Below are 23,295 nucleotides of genomic sequence, written 5' to 3'. Positions count from 1 at the left end.
GATTGTAGCGTATGTTTGGTATATATATATATATATATATATATATATATATATATATATATATATATATATATATATATATATATATATTATTTTTTGAGAATAATAAAAAGGAAAAATATTCAATTGAAACATGAAAAGATGACAGCATTCCTCCTAGTTATACCATCATATATGTAAACTTGTATACTTATCTTTATTATGTTAAAGATATTTAAATTAAATAAGATAAAGAAAATTAAAAATAATTAATAAAAAAATTTAATCAGTTTCGGACATCGGTTTCCCTGATTATTTCGAACCGCTTCATTAATTTTCCACCAACTTTTTTTATCTTTCTATTTTTTAATTGTCCGAACTAATTATTTGATCAATTTATTAGTTTTGTTTGTCGAACTAACTGGACTAGTTTAATTTTTTTTCATGTATACTAGTACCTCAAAAGATGATCAATGGACATATATGTGTGTACAATTTATTTAACGGACACATTTATTCACCTTGTTAACAGTCCACTGAAGCAAATTGATAGCACACGACTAAATAACTGATTTGGGTTAGCAATAAAAAAAAGGTCATATTCAAACTTTACCCAAGTGAATTTTTTTAGTTTATAAAATTTATATTTTAATTTTCAAAATTTTAACTGCAGAGACCTTATATAAATTTTAAGGACTAAAAAATTCACTTAATAAACTTCAGTGACTAACAATTTCACTTATTAACTATAGAGACTAAAAAGAATAAGTTTGCAAATTATATGAACTAAATGGGTAATTAAACAAAAAAAAAATTGTAAATCAAAATGAGGAAAGACACGCCATTAACTTCTATTATTAAAAATAACACTTCTAAGGATTGATAGATAAGGTTGTAATCGTACAAATTGTTAGTATGAAAAGCAAAATAATTAGCCCAAAATTTGCTTACCCAGAAGAATCAGTTTTTTTTTTGTATTATAATGGTCACACTGTTACTAGAACTGATGACACGGTGAAAACAGTGTTAACCAAACAAAATAAACCCCTTAAAATATTGACAATTATTACGAAAAATTACCCACAAAATCATACATTTGCCGGAAGAAACATGGTCCTCCCCTAACAAAAAGAAAAGAGAAAGGCATACATTGTGGCACTATGGAGCAGATTTTACTCACTTTGGGCATGTAGGGTGGAAGGCAGCTAAAAAAAAACCAAGTTTACCACTACAAAAAGAATGAAAATAAGACCGACTGATTGGTAAAGAGGCAACAACTAACCAAAAAAAAAAACAATGGGGTTGTTCATCTCTATATAAAGTTACATACGCATCTATTATGCCAATCTTGTACCATTAGCATCCAGCAGCTTTCAAGAATTTATCAAAGGGGCTTGCAGGTGGTAGTTTCAAAGAATGTTGCTGTCCAAAGTCATATGAGCAGAGGCGAACTTGATATTGTGCTTGAAATTGCTCGTGATGCACTAACTTCAGATCACCTTCTGAATACTCCAGTGTCTATACAAAGGCAAAGTAACAAATAATAATCCTTTCAATGTTAACAAACAACTTTATGTATAATCTGAACTTTGGACCTGATTGTAATGCATCATGCAAAGGTGTCACCCATAGGTTCAAACTGCGTGTTACCAAATGGTTGCCTCTCCATAAATTGTAGCAATAAACAAATAAATGAACTCTATACCTACAGTACATCTTAGCATGCTCTCCAAATACATCATTTAAGCTAGTGAGTGATTTTTTCTCTAAATAATACAACTGGTTATTAAGATTAAGAAGATATTGAGAAATTACGAATATCATCTATGGAAGATTATTAGAAGAAGAAAAAGTTGTATTATTGGCTATGAATCATAATAAAGCAAATGATTTGATACTGTCTTTAGGTCTGTAGGTAACTTTCATCTTCAGTTTTTATTTTCTAATAATGGTAATTTCATCATCGTTCAATTTACAAGCTACCTAAACCAGGACACTCAATACTCCAAACAATCAACTGAGCAGTATAACCAATGGAATGTCATATGGATCCCGAAGAAAATATTATTCTTTCACTACATATTTTTCTTTTGCTGAAGAAATAAACTCTCATGATAAAAAAACAAACTAACCTTAATTGGCAGAGGGGAAACTTTTATTTCATTTTCACTTGAAAGAACTATTGCCCCAGTCTCCTGCTGGTGCTTGAAACTGTGAAGAATCGACATTTTCTGTTGTTTCCCAGTTACAAGTGCCTCACACTGGTTCTTCATTTGATCATAAGATACAGGAGTTGAGGAAATGGGGAAACTTGCCACTTGTCGTGCGGTTTCCAAAACCTATCCATACAATAATCCACTGAGTATCTTTAATCCGGCAGAAAAATACAAAATTGATTTAAAATACAATAATGTAGCCAAGCAACCTGAACCAAATATAAAATCATATCTTTAAAAGAAGAAACCCAGTCTCGACTCTCCAGCTTAAGGATACAAGATTGATTTAAAATACAGTCACATAGCCAACCAGCTAAAACTAAATATAAAAGTGTATCACATTTTACCGATTGTAAGAGTTGATTAACACTTAGAATGTCCGGGCTATTGCTAGATAGTGATGATTTATGATCTGACTGACTTCCACTTGATTTGGGCCATGTCTCTTCATCCATCAAAGCTAATGGAGCCACAATCTAGAAACAACATGTCATAGAAGTATTAACACAGAAAAGTTTTCTAAAGCCACTTACTTAACTTAGATGCAAAAGCAATTTTGAGGAATTTTACCTCGTCAAAATCTGGGAACTCAATCTGAGCAAGTGGAGAAGACTTCCCTGGTGTCTCCATAAACAATGGAGGTCCCAGTGGATACGCATCATCAGGGGAAAACCCCTGTACAAGTTGCTTTTTTATGCTTGACAACTCATCCTGGTTAATATGAAAAAGTCATGTTATTTATACTCACCCACTACTCACATATTCCTTTTTTATGCTTGACAACTCATCCTGGAACCAAACACAACCAATTAGCTATTTAAATTATTTCTATACAGCATACCTAAGCATTCTTTGTTAACCCAACTACACCTGATGGAAAAACTTTTCAATCTGGGATAAATTATCGTGTTCCCTTACTGATGGCTCATGTAACTAGTTCATTCTTTATGAAGGCAGTGTCACCTTCGTATTTTCTTATAAGAAGCATATTGCTATTCTATCCTTGACCAAAAGTAGGGTGATGGTGACATCAATTCCAAAAAAGCAATTCAACCATCTCATACTCAGTAAAAGCTTGAGCATAAAATTCACCATTGATGCCAACTATAATGTGATTTTTACTGGTCAATGAGCTTAACTAATGGAAAACTGAAATACAGTAGTGCCTACTTCATCCTCCTAACCCTGGCAACTTCCCAACCTTGAATCTAAGCAAAAAGAAAAGAAATTCGCATTACCTCTGATAGTTTTGAAAATTTAGTCAAGAAGCATGATATTACAGTCTCTTTCAACTGTTTGTCATCCAATTTTACTGCTGACATTATCTTCATAGCTGAAACATCATCTTCTTGAGATCCATAAATTATGTTCTCTGATTCTCTAGAAACAGCCTGCAGCCTGACATCATCAATCAACTCAAGAAAAGGATCTACCTGTGGATTTACAACACTAATTAATTTAACTGATCATTATTAAAAAAAACAAGCAGATAATAAAAATTCAATTTTAAAAAGCAAGCTGAATAACAAAGACATGGAATAGGGATCAAGATAAGAGATTCAGGGAAGAAACTAACAGTTGTCTCAGTCAGGGAAGTTTTAACTTTCTGAATTAGCTCAGGGAAATTGCCTGCCCTGGCTGAGAATATAAGCATGTACGATGCCAAAGTAAAAAGAGACCTCCTGCGAGATGGTTGTAAACCTCCTTTAACAGGCAAGTAGAGAACAGGCATGTCAGAAAATTTGCAAAATACAAAACATTTTATCTCAATTAGTTGGGGAAGAGTGATAACACTTATAACAACACATTCTACATATTATATATATATATATATAGAGAGAGAGAGAGAGAGACAGTCACACCATTGCTTGCAGTGAAAAACCATGTATAGTCAATCAACTATTTTAGGAAAAAAATTTATAGCACATATAGACTGAATCCCTAGAATTAGGCTCATTTAATTGTATTCCTTAGCCAAGTTGTGCAAAGAAGGCAGCACGTCAGGATTAGAAGACAAAAAAACCACTTATATGTTCATCTTACCTTCTTGGTCCAAAGAGAGGCTCATGAGGGAAAATGCCAATTGGAAACATCTTACTAAAGCCATGTAACTGGATGTCTGTAAAAAGTACACATCATCATGAACTTAGAAAAATTAATTAAATTGTTTGGTTTATAAGCTATCAGGATTAATAAAAGAAATTATGAAAATATGGCATTTCTTTTTACATTTCCAAAAGGATTAAACATTCAAAATGTTGGCTATTACCACAAAATACTATTGATAATTTCACACAAAATTCAAATATGCATTGATAGCTGTTCTTGACCCAGGTAATAGTGTAAGAATATGAACTAGGCCACTTTATAATAACATAGGATTAAGATATAATAGTACAAGTGACCCCAGCAACAGTCAACTGGTAAATAAAAATGTAAACTGTTATAAATAATTAAATATTAAAAAAAATGAACAAAAGCATTAGTTTATTGCCTTTAGGGACTTTCAATCTAAAAAAAAATGGCATTTGTATTTTAGTATTTTACCAATCTCACCTTTGAACGAGTGAACAATAAAGCAATGCTATAAGTGTGAGCCATTGCCTCAAAATTTGCAGGGCCACTCTCCACAGATGTTGCTTGAACCCAGATTGAAGAAAGCAAAAAACTCACTTGGTGACTGCTTAACCGAAAAGAACTTAGCTCCTGAAAAAATAAAGAGTTAAATCATGCAATATTGATTAGCAATTACAGCAAAAGGTAATGTCTAAGGTTTTCTACACTATTGGAAAAACAAAACTAATCAAATCACTTCCTAATATTAGTATATATTGGAATTAATAAAATTTGTATAAAATATAAAAAAGAAGAGTAGGCACTGCTGGCAGCATCCCAACCGCCACCTCCGAAAAACAACTATTGAGTTGCATGTCTACTAATACAATTAATAACAATGAATAAAATAAACATTATAAACTAAAAAGTGATAAGTAAAAAATTCCATACATGTTTTCCATCAGTTAGAGCACCAGAAAAGATGTGACCATGATATGGATGAACTGCATATTTCCCACTAACACCAACTACTGCCTTTCCTTCCATAGGTTTCCCATTGATCTGTTCTGCTCCTAAAAAGCTTTCATGCTGAATGGAGAAGCTTTCGCTTGGTACCTTCTGATACCCCTTTGTTTTTTGGTCTAACTGGGGAGAAAATGGAGATGGCATAAGCACTAAAGAAAAGATGCTGTGTGCTCCAACTCGTGTTTCATGGTCAGGATGAGCCATCGCCAGGAGCAATTGGTGAAACAAAGCATCAGGGAAAGCCTGAAAGGACGAAAAATTACCCAAAAGTTTATACAGTTTTACTATCAGGCATATAGAAAAGTCCATATCCAGTCAAAGTAACTCAGAACACTAACCTTTTTGTGATATGATACATTAGGAATGGACATGATTAATTTTGCTGTTTGATAAACAGCAGAGATTGTTGTTCTTGCTATGATGGTTGTACTTGAGATATTCTCTAACACCACAGCCATCAAATCAAGAATGGGTCCAACATCTCCAACCTGTTATTCTCAAAAAGTTATATAGTAGAAGCATAAAGTTTGAAAGACAAACAAAATGTTATGCATACCTTGTTGGAAAAATGTAATATACACATTTCCAAGGCAAATTGGAGTTCAGTATTCAGCTTAAGCCCATCATTTCCAATGCTGGAAGCTTCAGCTGAATTTTGCAGACACTTCCTTAAATGTTTAATGAGGTCAGATATTGCACCAAGTATTGCAACTGAAGCCTGTTGCTTCACATTTTGTGCAAGTTTTGTTGTAGTGTTAATGATATTAATCTGAAGGATAGGCTGCTTAGCAACATTCTTATGATCCAAGTGCTTGACCAAAATGGACAACAGAAGACAGGAGTTATCTCCTGGTGTGTAAAAAGAGATAATCAATATACTGAAATAACAGAAAACATATATTTTTAAGGAAAATTGTGTCACTGAATAATGCAGGGTTACCTGATTCTGCTAAAAGAGATTCTAAGTACATCAAAACATGAGCAGCAACTCCTTTTTCAGAAGACCATTGATTTTCAGTATCAAAATAGTGAAAAAGAGGCTCAAGGACACGCCGTAAAGTTGTAGCTTCCCTTGCCAATTTGACCATATTATACAAGCAAACCTTTGACCAATATGTAGGATCTTTAGCAGTATCCCTGTAAAAGATGTGAACACATAAGGGCTTTGGGACCATGACTGTTGGCTTCATAATAAAGGGTGGTGAAGAGTAAGGTGCAACATACAACACACAGTCTATCTCAGTTCCAGTCACAGCTTTCAGCAACAAAGGATCCTTCTTAGTGATATCTGTTAAAGGGTCTTCTACTTTGGGAATTCCCTGTACTAACAGGTCCAGGGACTCTGAATTCAGTTTATCTTCATTGGCAGGTCTGGAGTTAGAATGGAGACTCGGGTAATTCTCCAAAGTCACTGATATAATCTATTTCAAAGCCCAGCCGCCCAAACAAGAAACAAAAAAGCAAAAAAGTTAGATTGAAAAAAACTCTCTGTTGCTACAAGTGCAAGATGAGCTCTAAATTAAATACCCAAGTTTGGGTTCAAAATTTGGAAAAATAAAAAATAAAAACATAAAAAATCAAACTTCAACAACAAATGCATCCCTTGTTTTTTACGTCTTTTTTTGTACCATTGAACAATAACCAAAAGAAGGAAGAGTATGGAAACAGTACTCACTTCATCCAAATCCATGGAAAGATGGGAATGCTCGCCCATGAAATGAACCTATCCACAGAAAATGGGGGAAAAGCAAAAGATATCAACAAGCAAAGGTACAAGTGACCTAAAAGGCAACTGACAAAAGGATACTGTGTTAGGAATAACGTAACCACTAACCAGTTCAAATTATTTACCTCTCACTCTTACAATCATTTACAAAATCAAATCTTCTAGCCTTTTACAGCTATTACCAGATAACATGATCAGTGATCACTAAAACTGCTAAAGACCAAACATTGATCCTCACCTCTAATTTACATTCTAATCCTATGCATAGAGTTCATATTCATAAAAATAGTTATGTGGTTTCTTCTGCTTTTGATCGCTGAAGAAAAGAGCAGTCCTTAATCCTTATTATGTCAAATTACAGGAATGAATAAGCAATTTCCAAAAGACATAACCAATGAACCAGAGAAAGGAACAGTACCATATAGGATAGAGCTTGTAGTCCAGCTGAACGTAGCCGCAGAGCTCGTTCATCTTCCCCCTCTTCTTGAGCCAGTTGACATAATTTAGGAATAAAACCCTCTAAGTTGAACATGTACGTACCATCTGTCTATTTTTAATTTAAAAAAGTCAGGACCACAAAATCTTAAGCCTTCCAAAAATTTTGAAAAAAATAATTATATTTTTTTTTTTGGAAGGCAAAAATATAGTATTATTAATATAACAAATCAGTACCAGAGGTACTGAAAGATCAAGGGGAAGTATGATTTTTGACCTTCAGTGGTATCCATTTTTACTACCTTCATGAACTTTCACCCAGAGACCAGAAAGTTAAATTTAAGCAAAGAAATCAAAGGGATGGCAGATCTTGCTGACTATGCATCATCCACATAAGTCAATCCCACAGTGAACAATGTTAATTCCAAAAAAGTCAGAAACGTTAAATAACCAACTACCTGGCTATCTAAAAAATCAAAAAGAGTGTTGCAGCCTAAGATCATGATTTCATCTGTTTGGGTTTGTTCTAGAAGAGTCCGAATGATCTCTAACAAACTACCAGCAAAAAGTGGCCTGCAAAATTAGGAATTATCATTTGAATATATCACATATTTGAAATAAAAAGAAGAGGCCATCAAAGAAAAAATATTGACACTGTTTTATATTATCACAAATTATAAAATAACCAGTATTATGTGGAAAAAGATGGTTTTAAATGACATCATATTTTATATTTTTTTTCTTTTTCACACTCCTTAAAATGTATTTAACACAACTTTTAGGATATTCAGCTCACTGCACAAATGATTGTAAATAACAACAGAAAAGGAAATTGTGTAGCAAATACATTCATTATTAGATATATTCAGTGACTTAAGATTGATGTAGAAGTTCAAAGAGCGGATCATGCTAACAAGTGCCCTAAGGGCACCGATTAAAGAACATCAAATACATCCTATTAAATGCCTTCAATTACTCAGAGAAAAATAATAACTTTTGTGTTTCTGGTATACTAATACTTTTTTTCCAATAAAAAGATTCTAAATTTTGTTTCCGTAAATAGTGTCCTTAAGGCACTAGGTAGCATTTATCTAAAAGAAACAGGTTTCTCATTGGATTATATATCAGGAGCATAAAAAATTTACAAAAGCAATGACTGGAAACATTCAATCTAAAATTTTATGCATGCAAAATTTTCTTCTGGCAAACTATGACTACTCCTTAAAAGTGAATTTTTCAGAATGATGACGATGTATATCCATGTCATTAAACTTACATCTGCTCCTTACATGACGATAAGAATTTCCTGTATATGCACAAGACAACTTCCACTGAGCCGAAGGTTTCATAACGCAAATATTTGTAACATATTTGCTCCAAGTTATCAGTAATCTGCAAGATAAAATACCAAAAAAAACTTAAATGGAAGCCAACGAGATTTCCTCCTGCACCATAGATAACTTCAGACATAAAATAGTTTCATCATATTATCATATTATTCAAATCAAATAATTGCTTAAGAGAATTATTATTATCTAAATTCTTTCCATCATGTCAAAATTTGTCTTGATTACATGATGCAATTGAACCTGAAGTGACAGAGAAAATAAAAGACTTCCAAGAATGACATTACCTTGGGAATTCTTAGTGGATTCTTAGAAGCATAGTCACATAGTTTTCCAATTTTTCTATCATTAAGTTCAGCCTCCTGCCAAACACAGTAACTATCGTGCATATTAGATGATGTGAAGATCAGAGGAAATAAAAAGGGCTGAGAGGGGCTCCAAACCAATCCAAATATTTATTAAATTCTGATAATATTTATTAGAATAAAAAAAAAATTATCATGGATCCTGATGTACCCCTTCTCTTCAGGAAACTGGAAATTCTTATTTGGAACACAATAAACTAGTTACTAATAGTGGCAGTGGTAAACTAGCTAAGGGAAATGATAAACTAAATGCAAAATCTAGATTAAAAATTACATAATGAAGTCACTGATAGCAAAGAAGCGTGTTTAAAAAATATACCAGCCTCCGAAACCAATAGACATGAAAACCATCCCATGGTATATTCCCAAATAATTGCTAAATCAAGGAAAAATCTTGCTACAATACCCATGTTTTTTTTTCCTGGATATGAGTACCATGATGTGTTGCCAAACATATATTCATTGAATACTGTTGGTTTTCACAATAAAGGTCGAAGCAACCAACAGGTGTTTAATAGTTAACTACACATCAATGAACTGCTTTGCAAGGGGAAAGAAAGGGGTAACTATAGTAAGCCATTAACTAACATAATAACAAGCAAAACTGATATCTGAAACGAAATTGCATATCAAGAGCTGAAAATGTCACCTGATAGCGTGGGAAAATATCAGCTAGCAACTTCTTATAACGCTTCACCGGTTGTCTGGAGCTTGCCCGAAGAGCAGGACAGGCGCAACAGAGGTTACCGCAGACGGGCACAACCCACCTGGACATAACCCCCATTTTGCTATGAACCCTGAAGAATCTTCTCAATATCAATCAACCCACTTTCTCTGAAAACTGCCTCCACAATTCACATTCCAGCAGCAACAACAACATAAATTCACAAGTTTTATCTACAACCATTGTTCATCATGCCTACTGCTACAACTTAATTAAAGCCCAGTCAAATCCTGAGCTCAAAAGGGTTTAATGAATTTAAACCAAATACATTGACTTACCCAAAATTCAAACAGTTGCAAGATCAAAGGTCTCTGCCTCTCCGGTCACGATCTGGGTTGAACTCTAACACAATTTCAGAAATCACTCCAATTAAAGCTAGGAAACAGTGGAAAATTGAGGCACACGACTCTCTCAGACTCAACAAATGACAAAATTGAAGAAATTAAACAAGGGAATAATAAACAACAAAGCAAAATACGTAATAAATAAAACAAATCTATAAGAATAATGGCAATGGGGTCAGAGGGGTTGAACACTCCACCGTCATTTTCGTTGTTGTTCAGTTGGATATTAATGCTTATTGGAAACCAACGCTTTCGTTCCAGCATCAACATGTACTTAGCAGCTACTGTTGAATTAAACCATCTAGTGAAATGAAATTGCTGACAAAATATATATTAATAGAAAAAAAAAAAAACACGCTAACGTCACCATTGGTGTGGTTGGAAAGTTGACTGCACGATGACTCTGTTGCGCTTCATGATCGTTTACGCGCAAATCATTCAACGTCGTGGCATGGATGCTTAGATCGTTTCTCATCATCGACAACTATATACTACATACAATAACGAATCAACGTGCCAAAAAAAAAAAAAACACGTAGTAAAACGGTAAAAGTTTTTTTTTTTTTTTACTTAATTCTATTTTTTATCTTATTTTTAAAATTTTAGGTGAATTTCATCAAAATAAATTAATTTGACGTATTTTATTTTTTGATAAATTTATAATTTTTTTTATTTATCTATTAATAAGTGTAAAAATTGAGAATGAAATTTGTTTAAAAAAATAAAAATATTTAGTGCAAAATTTGTGAAAAAAAATGAAAGTAAAAATATAATCATGTTAAAGGTAAAATAATAGAGGTGCAAATTTTGTAAAAAAAATATATAAAAAAAATTATGAATAAAAAATGTAATTACGTTAAAGTAAAAGGACATTAAGGACTCATATAATGTGTGGCGCATCAAGGACATTAAGGACATTAAAAATATATATTTATTATTTTCCAGGTCTATTTGGTAACTAAGAATGATAGAATATTTGTTGTCTGTGTGGCGCATCAATAATATGACTTTTTAGTAATAAGATTAAATGATAATGTGTTTCTTCCGCTTTTTTTTATTATTTTTTATTGTCACTTGTGTTTTTTTATCTATTTAATATCAAGATCAAGATTTATTTTTAATTTAGTTTTTGAGAAAATCTTAAAAAATATTAATTAGGATGATTTTTGCCACCAAACAAAATACTTTATTATTTTTATATGTCTAATTAGGCATGCATTGCAAATATTTTTATGTGTGTTTTTTTTTTCTTTTTCTTTTATGTTTTTGCGTATATGTGTTTCATGTAAATGACTCTCATCCACACAAAGGTAATTTTGTCTTTGTAAAAAACGAATTTGTATATTAAGTTTTTTCCAGGAATGTATAGGTGTGATTGTTCTTGTATTATCACATTTGTAAAGGGTAAAACATGCTTATTATTTGACATGCATTAATTTGCTATAGTTATTCTGTTTTTATTTTAGGTGTATGGCCTTTGCTGTTAAGGTAAAATACAAGTGTAAAAAATAATAAACTAATGTTATGTGACAAAATTCACCTTAAATCAATATATATATTTAATATTTTTTGGGTAATTAATTTTGAAAAATGCCTTAGATTGGTAAAAACAAATAGTCATATATACAAATAGTGGTATGTATTTATTTGCTAATTTTTTGTCCATATAATGATTGCAAGTTGCAACCACCGAAAAAGCCCAACGGTCTGAAACTTGATTGGATTTTCAAAAGGGAAAGTTTTTTTTTCTTTAATCTTTATTGACTGTATGGTGACATTTTAGCCTGTAAGCCATCTTGCCCGGTGACTATGACGTTAACTTTGCTATGGTTTATTAAAGTTCAACAATTATATATATATATATATATATGAATGTGATAAAAGAAAGAGATTATTAAAATAATACTATTGTTTTGTTATTCCTTGTCCTTTAAGTAATGGTTGAGAATTAAAAGAAAAAAAAAATAGAATGAGAAAAGTTTACCTTTTTCTTAGAATGAAAAGACAAAAGGCTTGAATTTTGAATTACATAGGAAATTGTGTTTTTTAAAATCGAATCTATCTCTTTGAGTTAAACAATTAAAAATAAAAATAAAATGTTTCCTCTCTTTTTTGTTTTCTTTTCATTATAATAAAAGATTGACATTGCTAATATTTCTTTACTATGATATCTGATAATAAAATATTTATTAATTTCTTTAAAACCATAATAATTAAAAAAATAAAAAGGTACAAAAAATAATATGATTATATTTCAGAAAACAAAATACATTTAAGTCTTTTGTGATTTATTGTTCTTCGTATTGGTATTACTCAATCACTCATGCAATTGTCATCTCTTCACACCATTGCACATCTCCCAATGTTGCATATATCGTCTTACTTGTTACTAGTATTCCATGTATAACTCACTCAATAAGTTTTAAGTCATTGTAAGTCCTTAGGGGAGGTTAAATTAATATTTAAGCAATTGACTCCAAACATCACCTCCAACAACACAATAGTCTTATCATAATAGGATTTCCCGATAATAGGAATGTGTAGGAGACATGACACATCATCTAGTGTGATGGTAAGCTCCCATACGAAAATGTAAAATGAGTTAGTGTCCTTATGTCGCAACTAAGTAAATGCAAACAATATGACTTTATTTGCCATGTCATACTCTATGTATATGAGGAACCAAACCTAAACTCCTCCATGTGCCTCTTTACAACCTAATTTGTAGGCATATATAGGATTTTTTGCATGATTAATAAGCTTCAATGTTGGCTTGCTTATTCCTTCCAGTGGTTGTGGGATAGTATGGTCCAAATATGACGTTAATACATAATGGTCTAAAAGACCTATTTTAAAAGGAGGCCATGAAGTTCATGATCCCTTAATTAGGTTTGGCACTATATTAGGTGCCACTTTATGCCTCTAATGCAAGAGAAACCTTAGGCTCAACAATGCAATATAACTTTGTGTCGTTAGTCATGATAGCCTATTGCTCCTATAAATCTATCATAGCTCTCTACCTACAAGATGTAGTTGTCTGCTCTTCCTTAAGGCCAACTCTACTCACGAGTTTGATATAATACACATGCTACATAATGAATCTACAAATCAACATATTGAAAATGCATGGATTTCAATTCAATTCACATGTACACAACAAAAACAAGTTTCCCTCATATCTTTAAAATATGAAAAAAGAGTTGAGCTCAAGATCTCATATTAAGCCAAGAGAGAGTTTGACTTTGACAAAAATAAGGACAATGAAAGCTTAACTTTGACATAGTAATGGAGAAAGTGAATGAAAGAAGGAGAAGGAATAACGGGTAGGGTGCAACTGAGAAGGAGAAGGGGAGGGGGTGCAATAGAGGGGGATAATGGTAGGGGGTGGGGTGTTTTAAAGGTTTAGGGTTTAATAGGTGAAATGGTGGGGTATTTTTGGTCTTTTAAAAATGAAAATTAAAATGGGGGTTAATAATAATTAGAGGTGCCAATAGTAATGCTTTTTTGTGCTGCAGAAAATCAGTTGGGCCATTCTGACTGACCCAAAACGGTACTCAGAAAGTGTTGGCCCAGGCAAGCACGGGTCCGCTAGACAGCGAACAGAACAATCGACGACCTCGTACAGAAATTGCAATTGGTCGAGGTCGAGGTTGAAGGTGAGAAATGAATTGAAACTACGATGGAAGTGTCTGATCAGCATCGAAGAGGAGGAACAACATAGGGATACAAAATTTGTTGCTTATTCTCTTATTCTTTCACTTTTCTTCCACAATCACTGCTATCAGGAAGGATGTTGGCTTTCAAATCATTCATCCATGCAAAACCACCGTTCAAGGAAGATACCTCCTCTCAGATGGCAACGGTTGGGCACTCCTAAGAATTACCTTTTTTTTTCTTGATTTATTTGTGATATTATTATTATTATTATATTCCATAAAGTTTGCTACCAATGTTCTATTATTGATTGATTGCATTGCTTTGTAGGTTGTGTGTGTAATGCTACGTCTGTTAACTCACGCTCTCGCTGCTGCCCTCAAAGAGGGGAGAAAGTCTCTTGTCAGTGAGTTTTTCTGTTTCCTAACTGATTTGAAGGGAACAATTGAACAAACAACAACCATGCCATTGGCATCTTAGATTGTGACTTTTGATTCTATTTGTAGTGGATGCAATCTTCTTTCACAATGTTGCAACTCTTATGAATATTGTGTTTCCTGCTGCTTCAATCCTGCTTTGGTAATGTCTTATATGATATTTCACTTTATTCTCTCTTTCCCCTTTTTGGGGCATCATCCAATTGAACAAACCAAGGATCTTAGTGTGTGTTGGTTTAACGTAATTGAACAGATAAGTAAGGAACAAGTGGTGAAGATGAAGGTTGCCAAGCCTGTTACTGCAAGTAATGTTTTCTATCTCATTACCTTGCCATTTTGTTTGGGTGTAATGTAGAGTTGTATTTGGAGCCTTGGATTGACTAGCCTGGACATCTTAAAAATGAATGTGTTTCTGATGAGGATGTAAATGGAAGGCTTTAATAAGCATAAACAATGATATTTTCATCTTCCTCTTTGCTCTCCTGGTTTTGGCTAGGTTCTCCGTCTGCTGACTGGTTCTTAAGTGACCCAAAATCTCCTGAGCATGTTGTAGTAAGAATTTAACTTATTTGTTCTGACATACATCACTTGATTTTTTGGCAGGGACTTATTCAAGTGTTTTTGACTACTGTGCTGGGAGATGTTGTCATTGTTCTGAGAGCGTGGTGAGTATACTCCTGCATTCTAGCTATCTTGTTCTTGAAATTTTAACTTTTAGAAATGTACTTATATGATTACCTTTAATAACATACACTACCTCTCATTTACAAGGTTGCTTATGGCCTTATTCTATTAAAAAGAAAATCCCTTTCATGGCAACTGATTTTTGTCAGACTTGATTTAGAAGCTTTTCACATTAGTCTATTTCTAGGCATTGATTATGGAGTTGACTGTGTTCACTTACACTTATATCACAATCAGCACAACAGTTTATTTGGAGCATATTTTTTGTTTTTGTTCTTTGTTTTCTCTCACAATTACATGGGTATATGCCTGTATGGTCCCATTACCTTTTAGTATTTACCTCGTATAACGTCTTTCCTTAGATACACTAAAATGGATTATTTCAGAGATATTCAAGAGCATAGGAGCTCACATGCTTTTTAAAGTTTCGATGTATGAATTAAAGAACAAAATACCACCATGGACTGGTTCTTCTTAAAGAGGAATGTAGATATCTTGGTGCCTAATATCTTTATGTTTCCTAGCTGTTTAATATTTACAAATTACAATCAAGTAATGTTGTCCAATTTGGGAGTTTAGGTAAACTCATAGGGCCCTAGTAAACTTGAATTGTAAAGTTGTAAGTGTTTACATACTCAAAAATATTATTTAAAATCTTTCTCTATCAACAAAAAAGTAGTCTTAATAACCAAACATAATTATATAGTATATGCTTGATTAATATCGAAATTTCCAACTTTAAAACAAAGTAAATAAAAGAAAGAAACTAAAAACAAGACTCAATACTATAATACTAGGCTCCACAGATACATTGTTTTGAAGTTTGGCCAAATAGAACAAAGTATTATTATCAGGTTTATATATCAAATACATTTTGTAAACAAAGGAAACTCAAGTATCCAATAAAATTGACTAAAACTGTGCATTTTGAGGTAAAAAATATGTGTAAGCTCAAACTTGTAAATTTATCAGTTGAATTGAGAGTTTAATGTTTTGTCAGTGTACATAAATTCATACAAGTTTGACAAAAGAAGTTTGCATGTGAGTTAGTTTGTTTTTGTAGCTTAGGATTGTAAGTTCATTAAGGTCCAAGAGTTAACTCAAGAGCTTGAAAAACATGCTTTCGATAAGTTGCTAATGTTTCTATCTTGGTGTGTAATTTTTCAGGTCCATGAAAATGCTTATATTAGTGACTTCCACCACTGCTTTTCTCTGCCTTCAAGTTCTTCTGGTAAGTCTGCAGAGGAAACTGTTGTATTAGTAATGCCTAGTAATTATGCTAAGTTCCTAATTGTATTTTGATCCACCAAGGTGCAGATTCTAAAACCTCACCAGTAAGTGATGCAGATAGCCTAGTAATAATTATAGCATCATAGGATTTTGCAGTTTGCCTAGACGATGGGAAATTGACGGTGAAATAATATTAGTTAACTAGTCTTTGATAGGCAAGAGCAGGCTACAAGCCTACAATCCATTTGAATGACATTGTACTTTGTATTCTAAAAGATGTTTAGATAAAACATGTTACAGTTGTGTTTTTGTTATAGACAGGTTGTGGTTTAGGACTTTTTGTTACCAATACTTTATGATTTTGTTCTATTTATCACTATTAAGATAAAATCTGTTCCTTTTCATGCATTGAAGCAGGGAAAAATAGTACTCTCACAGAAGCAAGACTGAGTGGCATCAATGTTGTTGTTGGGAGGTGAATTATTATTGAGATTGCTTCTTTCGCTGAGGCTGACATTTGCAGTTTCTTGCTATAGCATAGCAGTTGAACCTCTTATCACTTGTTTGACAGGCAAGGTGAATCATGTAATTCAGTTTGCAAATCAAGAGGATGATCATGTGTCCCAAATAAACTTGTGGTGCTTAATAATTGTGACATGTAAGTGATGCATTGAAATTATGTTCTAAATTCTGTTGCCAATGTATGTATTTCAATGGTACTCTGTGTAATTTATCCCCACTGTGCACAAGATGTCTAATTTTATTAATGTGCATGATTTTCATCACATATTTAGTTTTCTGTACTTCCTCTTTTTCGTTCCACCTTTATTGTTGCTTTGTTGCAAACTTACTTACCGGTTACCATGGATAATAATGTCTTGGCACAAAAAGCAATATTGAGTGAGGAACGAATATCATGCATGCTGATGATTATTCCTTTCCTTTTGATGTACTGATCTTATCAATTGGTCTTGACTATGTTGGCAGTATTCAGAAATATATGAGCTGCAAGGGATCTTGCTTGGCAAGTGTCGGAGCAGATCAACCCGCTGAAGTTGTTTATGATGCCCCAGTGCATCTGGTAATAGATATGATTTAACAAAAATAAAAGCATGTTAGATTCTAGAAACTGATGAGTACTGATTATCTAATAGGTGTTTTTCCCTATATAAATTGAATTAGATGATATGTGTCATAGAATCCCTTACTGATACTTGGTATTTGATGGGTTCTTTTAAACTGTGAATTTCATTTGGAACTGCTTGTGAGCTCCACCCTGTATATAACTCTTCAAAATAATATTCCTTTTACGTGTGGCACCCTCACGGAACCATTGTGAATTGGTGGTTTTAATTTCAAAACTCCATGTTGGAAGTGGTGTCCAGTTGGTCATCAATAAGCCATGAGAATGGTTCTAGTGGCTTGTAGCCTTTCATTTTATCTTCAAATGCCACTAATGACTAAAGTAGTAATAGGCTGGAAATTCTGAGTTTTAGATGGTCTCCAAAATTTTCATTTTTATTAAATGCTTATGCTTATTATGCAGTAATCTGCAATGTACCAAAATCTTTCTTTGAATTCTTCATCCATGGAAATTAGAGGATATGGACCTTTTAATTTTGTAGTTATCTGGAAATATGAGCGTGCCAATTAAAAGATTGGAATGTGTACGGCTGAAATATTCAGTTAGTTTGAACTTCTGCAAAGCTGATGTAATTGTATCAGGACATTTATAATTCGTATTTGCTTTGTTATTTTCAGAATCCAGGATTATGTTTGTACACTGAAACACAGTCTATACTTTCTTGTGATGGTTTACATCAGCACACAAGGAGACTGTGCCCCTGTGCATAATGTTAGCTGGGTAAGTCTTGGTTACTTTTGACATTGTTGAATTTTGTGTACATTATGTCAAACATCAAAATAGCTTTCTTTATTAGTTTGCTCTGGAAAAGATAAGAGATTTCTTCGGAACTAAAGTCAAGTTTGGAATGCTCTCTTTTGTAATGCTGAGTTGGGTGGCTAATTTTCTTGAGGTGGAAAAGTATCTAATTTTCGTGCTGCAATACAAAGTTCCGTTTTTTTTTTTTCGTTACATCTGATGTACTAGATTTCGTAGCACTAAAAAGGTTGGTTTCCAAGGAGGCAACTCTTGATTTGATGTACTGACCAAGGAGGCAACTCGTGTAAATCATAACCCTGGGAAACTATGTGCACCATCTATTGGCCCTTATGTTGTAAAATTTAGCTCATTATTATTCCTTTCCAAATTTTGAAATAACTCTTACATTAGTCTGTATTTGGAAGTTTTGGAGAGAATCTTACAGAGATAGAATAGTAGGGAAAGAAAAATAGGCCAAATGGCTTATAAACAGAGGTTGCTTTCCTCACTTTGATGCTTTATCATATTGATGCTTTGTAATTAGATAGTAATATAAAGTATCTTTTACATTGATAATGCCTATATTATTTATTCCTTATTTTAATATAAACTCATTATTTTTTTAAATGACTGAAAATATGGAGCAAATAATAAATGTTATTTTTTAAAAAAATAAAAATAAAGTTATTATCCTTTATCGCTCGCTCCAATTTGGTTATGAACAAAAAAATCAGGGCGAACAATTTGTCTTTCCGTTTCTAAACTTAAGCTTCCTAACAATAATATTGCACACATTTACACAATATCTTTCACCTGTAATTTTTACCATCCTCTTTCTCTCGCGTCAATCACGCTGAAAAGCAAAAACTCAAAAGTAACTAGCAAATATTATTATTGTCCTATTAAATTTCGAGTGGAACAGTTAACATCACACGAGTTAAAAACCAACAAACAAGTGAACCTTCTGTTGATTTGTTTGTAAAACGCAGTCAGCCAAATTATAAAGACAGAGAAAATTCAAGAGCACATTGGCCCAAAAAAAAAAACAGATATAATGGAAAAAGAGCAAGAAGGTAAAAAAAGAAAAATGAAAAAAAAAAATACAATGAAGTAACCACTTGCACAGTTGCACTGTTTGATAATAAATTAATACTAATTACTATATGTTTATCTTATACGTAAAATTTGACCTCCAAATTAAGGTACATCCTCTATGCACTTAGAAGCTATAGTCCGGTTTGAAGATCCTCTGACCCAATGTCTTTGACGAAGAACCATTATCTGTGATTGCCCCATTGTCCTTGTTCTCACCATCTTCTTCTTCTTCTTTGTCATCAACTACATCAAAAGCTGGGTGTTTGAGAACGTTATTAAGCAACTGTGTCCCTCTGAGAGCGTTTGTGAGAGGCAAATGCCCCTCTGGGGTGTCATCATTGAGCTCCCAGATGAACTCAGTGGGGAAGGACCTGTAGTTGTATTGCTCCATCTCAGTGTCAAGCTTCTTCATCCACCCAAGCTTGATGAAGAACTTGGTGAAGTCTCCGTTGGCCTTCTCCAGTAGCTTCTTCTGCACACTGTACCCGAATTTGCCGCCGCTGTGCTCCCTCCAGAGGGAGTCGATGGCCCTGAGGGCGCTCTCGGAGATGAACTTCACCTCCGAGAAGAAGACGTAGCCGCGCTTCTGTGCGGCTTCGCCAGCAAGCACGATGAGGAGACGACGCGTCTCCTCATCGGCCAGCTGAAAGTTATTGGTGGAGAGATGGTGGCGGAGGAGGTCGAAGGACGGGGTGGTTTGGGAGGTGGTGGAGGAAGGTGTGGTTTGAGAGATGGAATAGGTGATATATGAGTTTGAAGGAGTGTGCGAGAGAGTGATGTTGTGGTGTATGGGGGGTGTAGGGGGTTTGAGGAAAAGTGATGTGGGGGGTGGGGTGTCTGAGGGGTGGTGGCGTTTGGTGAGTGAACATTGGTGGTGTTGGATGGAGTAATGGAGAGAGTTAGTTGCCATTTTAGTTTGGAACATGAAAGAATAAGAGAAAGGGTAAAAGAAGAGTGTGTGCGTTGTGATGTGATTTGAAGGATTCTTTTTTTTTTTTTTGATATGGTGGTTCAAAGGCTTGCTTGGAAGGAGGAGGGGATAAGGAATGTGTGGGGTGGGACTGTGATGAGTTAATCAAAAGTAATATAATGAGAGTTTGTGATTGGCTGAATAAGGGTGAGGCTAGATCACTCTCTCTATCTGCACCTGTCTTTTCTCTCCCTCTCAGCATAATTAATTTCTTTAGTCCATGAAATAGACTCCTTTTTCTTTTCTTAGAAACTAAAATATGTGGCAGAATGGACTCCTTTTCTTTTATTTTCTTAAAAACAAGGAGAAGAAGAAACTAAAGAGAATGACACTTTTCTGGAAATTTCCATGTGCAAATTTGAGTTTGCCATGATTATACAAATAAGCCAAATGATGGACAATTACAGGGTAAATAAATGAATGGTATAAAATATGAAGGGTATAAACAAAATGGATTTCCCCCCCTTCTTTTTTGGTTTTGGCTCTTTCTGAACACACTTACATAATACACACCACACAATTGATTTTATGCTCAACACTGTTGTTGGCCGGTCATATTGATGAATATGTATAGTTTACATATTTCGGACGAAATTCATTTCTTTTATTAGTTTATGCGATGGCATTGGCTGGTGGTGACATAGTTGTTCACTTCTTTGTATGTGAGGGTGTCTTGGGTTGTGAGTAATAACATTACTCTGAACTAACTAGCAAATAAAGTAATGACATTTACATGGTGCTATGTACACAGCTTTTTCAACACTTGATATATTAACTTGACCTTATTATCACCCTTTGTTTTTCACACTTAATTTGCTATAAAATATTAGTTTGTCTAGTATAATAATCATACTGAGTGGAAAGTTAACACATTGTTTTGGCATGTAACTGGGATACTTTTAAGAAGTAGGGACTCTAGAAATGCATGGTCATTGATCAAAGTTTTATGATGTACATCCATCCAACCCAAACCCCATTTTTTGTTTTAGTCCAACTGGTACCACTTTAATATGGGTTGTTACTGGCCCCAACACAATTGTTATTGATTCCTATCATCTTTTGAAAATTTTAAAAATATTCTTCCTCATAATACACAATGGAAATATACTTTCGCTACATTAATGGGTGCCAAAAATATTATGCAACAGAATCATGGAATCGTGATTCTGTTGTACATTTTTTGCACCCCCTTTAGTTCAATGAAAGTCTCTTTCCATTGTGTAATTGAGTTTGCGGAAAAATGTAAAATATAATTTCGTTGTGCAAGTAGGAGTTAACAAAGAATATACAACGAAAAACATGATTTCGTTGTATAATGTACAACAAAATCATACTTCCATTGTATATTTTTTTTGTTTTTTTTTTTTATTGTTTGACAGATAGAAATAATTAGATATTAATTGCATAGTTAGCAATCTAATAGAATCATGATTTCATTATGTTGAAATTTTTGTGACATAATGAAATAATGATTCCGTTGTGTTACAATTTCTATAACACAACTGAATCATTGTATCACACAAATTTTAACATAATAGGATTGTAATTTCGTCGTTTGTAAATTGTGTAACACAAAGGAATTATAATTCCATTGTGTTAAACACATTGTAGGTGGGAAAGAGTGGGTGCCAATATTGGAGGAAAGCAAATAAATGATATTTTGGTATTTGCGCATTAATGGTAGGGACTAATATCAATTTCCCTTGAACATTAGTGTCTTTCTGAACTCATTATCTTTTGGGGACATACTTCTTGCACTTCTCATTGCTTTTCGAAAAGTCTATTCCAGAAATTTGGGAATGAGCTTTCCATAAAACAATGAAAAGTGCAGAAAGCAAAATGGGAGTGCAGGAAACAACAGCATATCTTTTGGGTCTGGACAACCGTTGAGCCCAGACAAAAACATTTACAATTTATCAAGGGACAATTACTCACCTTTTTGTTTTTTTTCTCTTGGCACTTTCGTTTCTCTATATTGTTCCCCCCTCAAAAACAGCCCTTCTAAAAAAAAGTTTGAGAATGTATTAAATATATTTTGGAAAGTAAATTTCAAAAGTGTTCAAATTTTTAACACTAGTAAAAAATAATTTTCAGATGCTAACAACTACTGAATGAACCTGTGATCAGTATAGTTTATCTGTTTATGCATGTGTGCAAAAGTAGCGAGCGAGTGTTGTTGTAAATTCCCCATTTATACATCATACCAACACGTGAGGGAGACTCTTCGAGAGAGGCTCAATGCAATAACCTACTGCCACGCCAAAGTTCAATTTTTGTGACTTTCATCCTTGATCGTTGCTTGGTAAATGTATATGTGTGTTATTTTTATCATGTATGCCATGATGATCACATTATATTTATATGCAACATATGGGACTACGGCTTGGAAATTCACATGAGAGACATTGGACACCTACCTGACGAATAACATTAGGGAAGGTTGTACATATCAGAGGAGAAGGAAGATTCATAGCTACTTTTTTTATGTAACATTTGTACCCTTTTGTATTTGATAATATTTTACTATTCTTTTTAATTCTGTAATATTTGTCTCTCTTATTGTATTTATTCGATAATTTTAGTTGTCTCTGTCAAACAAAATATTAGTTGTATTTTTTTCACAACACCTATTATAACAATAAACTTAACAACAATACTCTTGAGAAGAAATTACTTTTAGAAATTAAATTTCGGAAGCATGTAAAATTTCATACTTCCAAAATTCAATTTTTGAAACGAAAAATCTAACCACTTATACAATAACATTGTTGAATTAAAATAAAATAATAAAAATGAAATCGGGTATGCTTAGAAAAAAAGCTTATGGGCTTCATTGTATATGAGCCCAAAAAATTTCCTTATTAAGCATATGGGCTGGCAATTCACATTTTCAATTACTAACATGAATTTAAATCTTAAGTAAGAATTAAATAAGTAATTTTAGCTGTTAAGGATTAAATAAGTATTTCAACACCTGAGCTTAATAATATTTTAGTGTACATATAACATGATATTAATTGTTAATTTTTATTAACAACTGAAATTTACTTGGAATTTTTGTTTGGTGTACGGGCAATCATTATATTTGTTTGGCAGTCATTATATTTAATTAACCAACCTTGAAGTG

General features: G+C 33.3%; 2 protein-coding genes and 1 pseudogene across 9 annotated transcripts; 1 reads left to right on the top strand and 2 right to left on the bottom strand.

Moving 5' to 3' along the window:
* Positions 1 to 926: 926 nt before the first annotated feature.
* LOC114378159 lies at positions 927 to 10,692 on the bottom strand. 8 transcript variants are annotated; one of them, XM_028336700.1, is made up of 22 exons: positions 10,584 to 10,692; positions 10,414 to 10,500; positions 10,151 to 10,214; positions 9,798 to 9,989; positions 9,071 to 9,145; positions 8,714 to 8,829; positions 7,896 to 8,010; positions 7,421 to 7,549; positions 6,952 to 6,999; positions 6,501 to 6,697; positions 6,217 to 6,413; positions 5,833 to 6,125; positions 5,615 to 5,764; positions 5,202 to 5,519; positions 4,752 to 4,901; positions 4,239 to 4,314; positions 3,772 to 3,899; positions 3,434 to 3,628; positions 2,766 to 2,906; positions 2,543 to 2,671; positions 2,112 to 2,318; positions 927 to 1,497 (listed from the first exon to the last, which is right to left on the bottom strand). In XM_028336700.1, the coding sequence occupies exons 4-22, from the start codon at positions 9,930 to 9,932 to the stop codon at positions 1,336 to 1,338; spliced, it is 2,961 nt and encodes a 986-aa protein (XP_028192501.1). In that variant the 5' UTR covers positions 9,933 to 9,989; positions 10,151 to 10,214; positions 10,414 to 10,500; positions 10,584 to 10,692; the 3' UTR covers positions 927 to 1,335. The 8 variants fall into 8 exon arrangements, with proteins under 8 accessions (XP_028192501.1, XP_028192504.1, XP_028192503.1 ...); XM_028336703.1 differs by having other exon boundaries at positions 9,798 to 9,945; XM_028336702.1 differs by lacking the exon at positions 10,414 to 10,500.
* A 3,217-nt stretch (positions 10,693 to 13,909) lies between these two features.
* LOC114380282 lies at positions 13,910 to 18,674 on the top strand (annotated as a pseudogene).
* Positions 18,675 to 19,040: 366 nt separating this feature from the next.
* LOC114380080 (tetrapyrrole-binding protein, chloroplastic-like) lies at positions 19,041 to 20,202 on the bottom strand. The gene has a single exon (XM_028339004.1). The coding sequence runs from the start codon at positions 20,121 to 20,123 to the stop codon at positions 19,323 to 19,325; it is 801 nt and encodes a 266-aa protein (XP_028194805.1). The 5' UTR covers positions 20,124 to 20,202; the 3' UTR covers positions 19,041 to 19,322.
* Between the last annotated feature and the right edge of the window lie 3,093 nt (positions 20,203 to 23,295).

The sequence above is a fragment of the Glycine soja genome, chromosome 12, assembly GCF_004193775.1.
Source record: "Glycine soja cultivar W05 chromosome 12, ASM419377v2, whole genome shotgun sequence".
Taxonomy (NCBI): domain Eukaryota; kingdom Viridiplantae; phylum Streptophyta; class Magnoliopsida; order Fabales; family Fabaceae; genus Glycine; species Glycine soja.
This window is presented reverse-complemented; position numbering and strand designations above follow the sequence as displayed.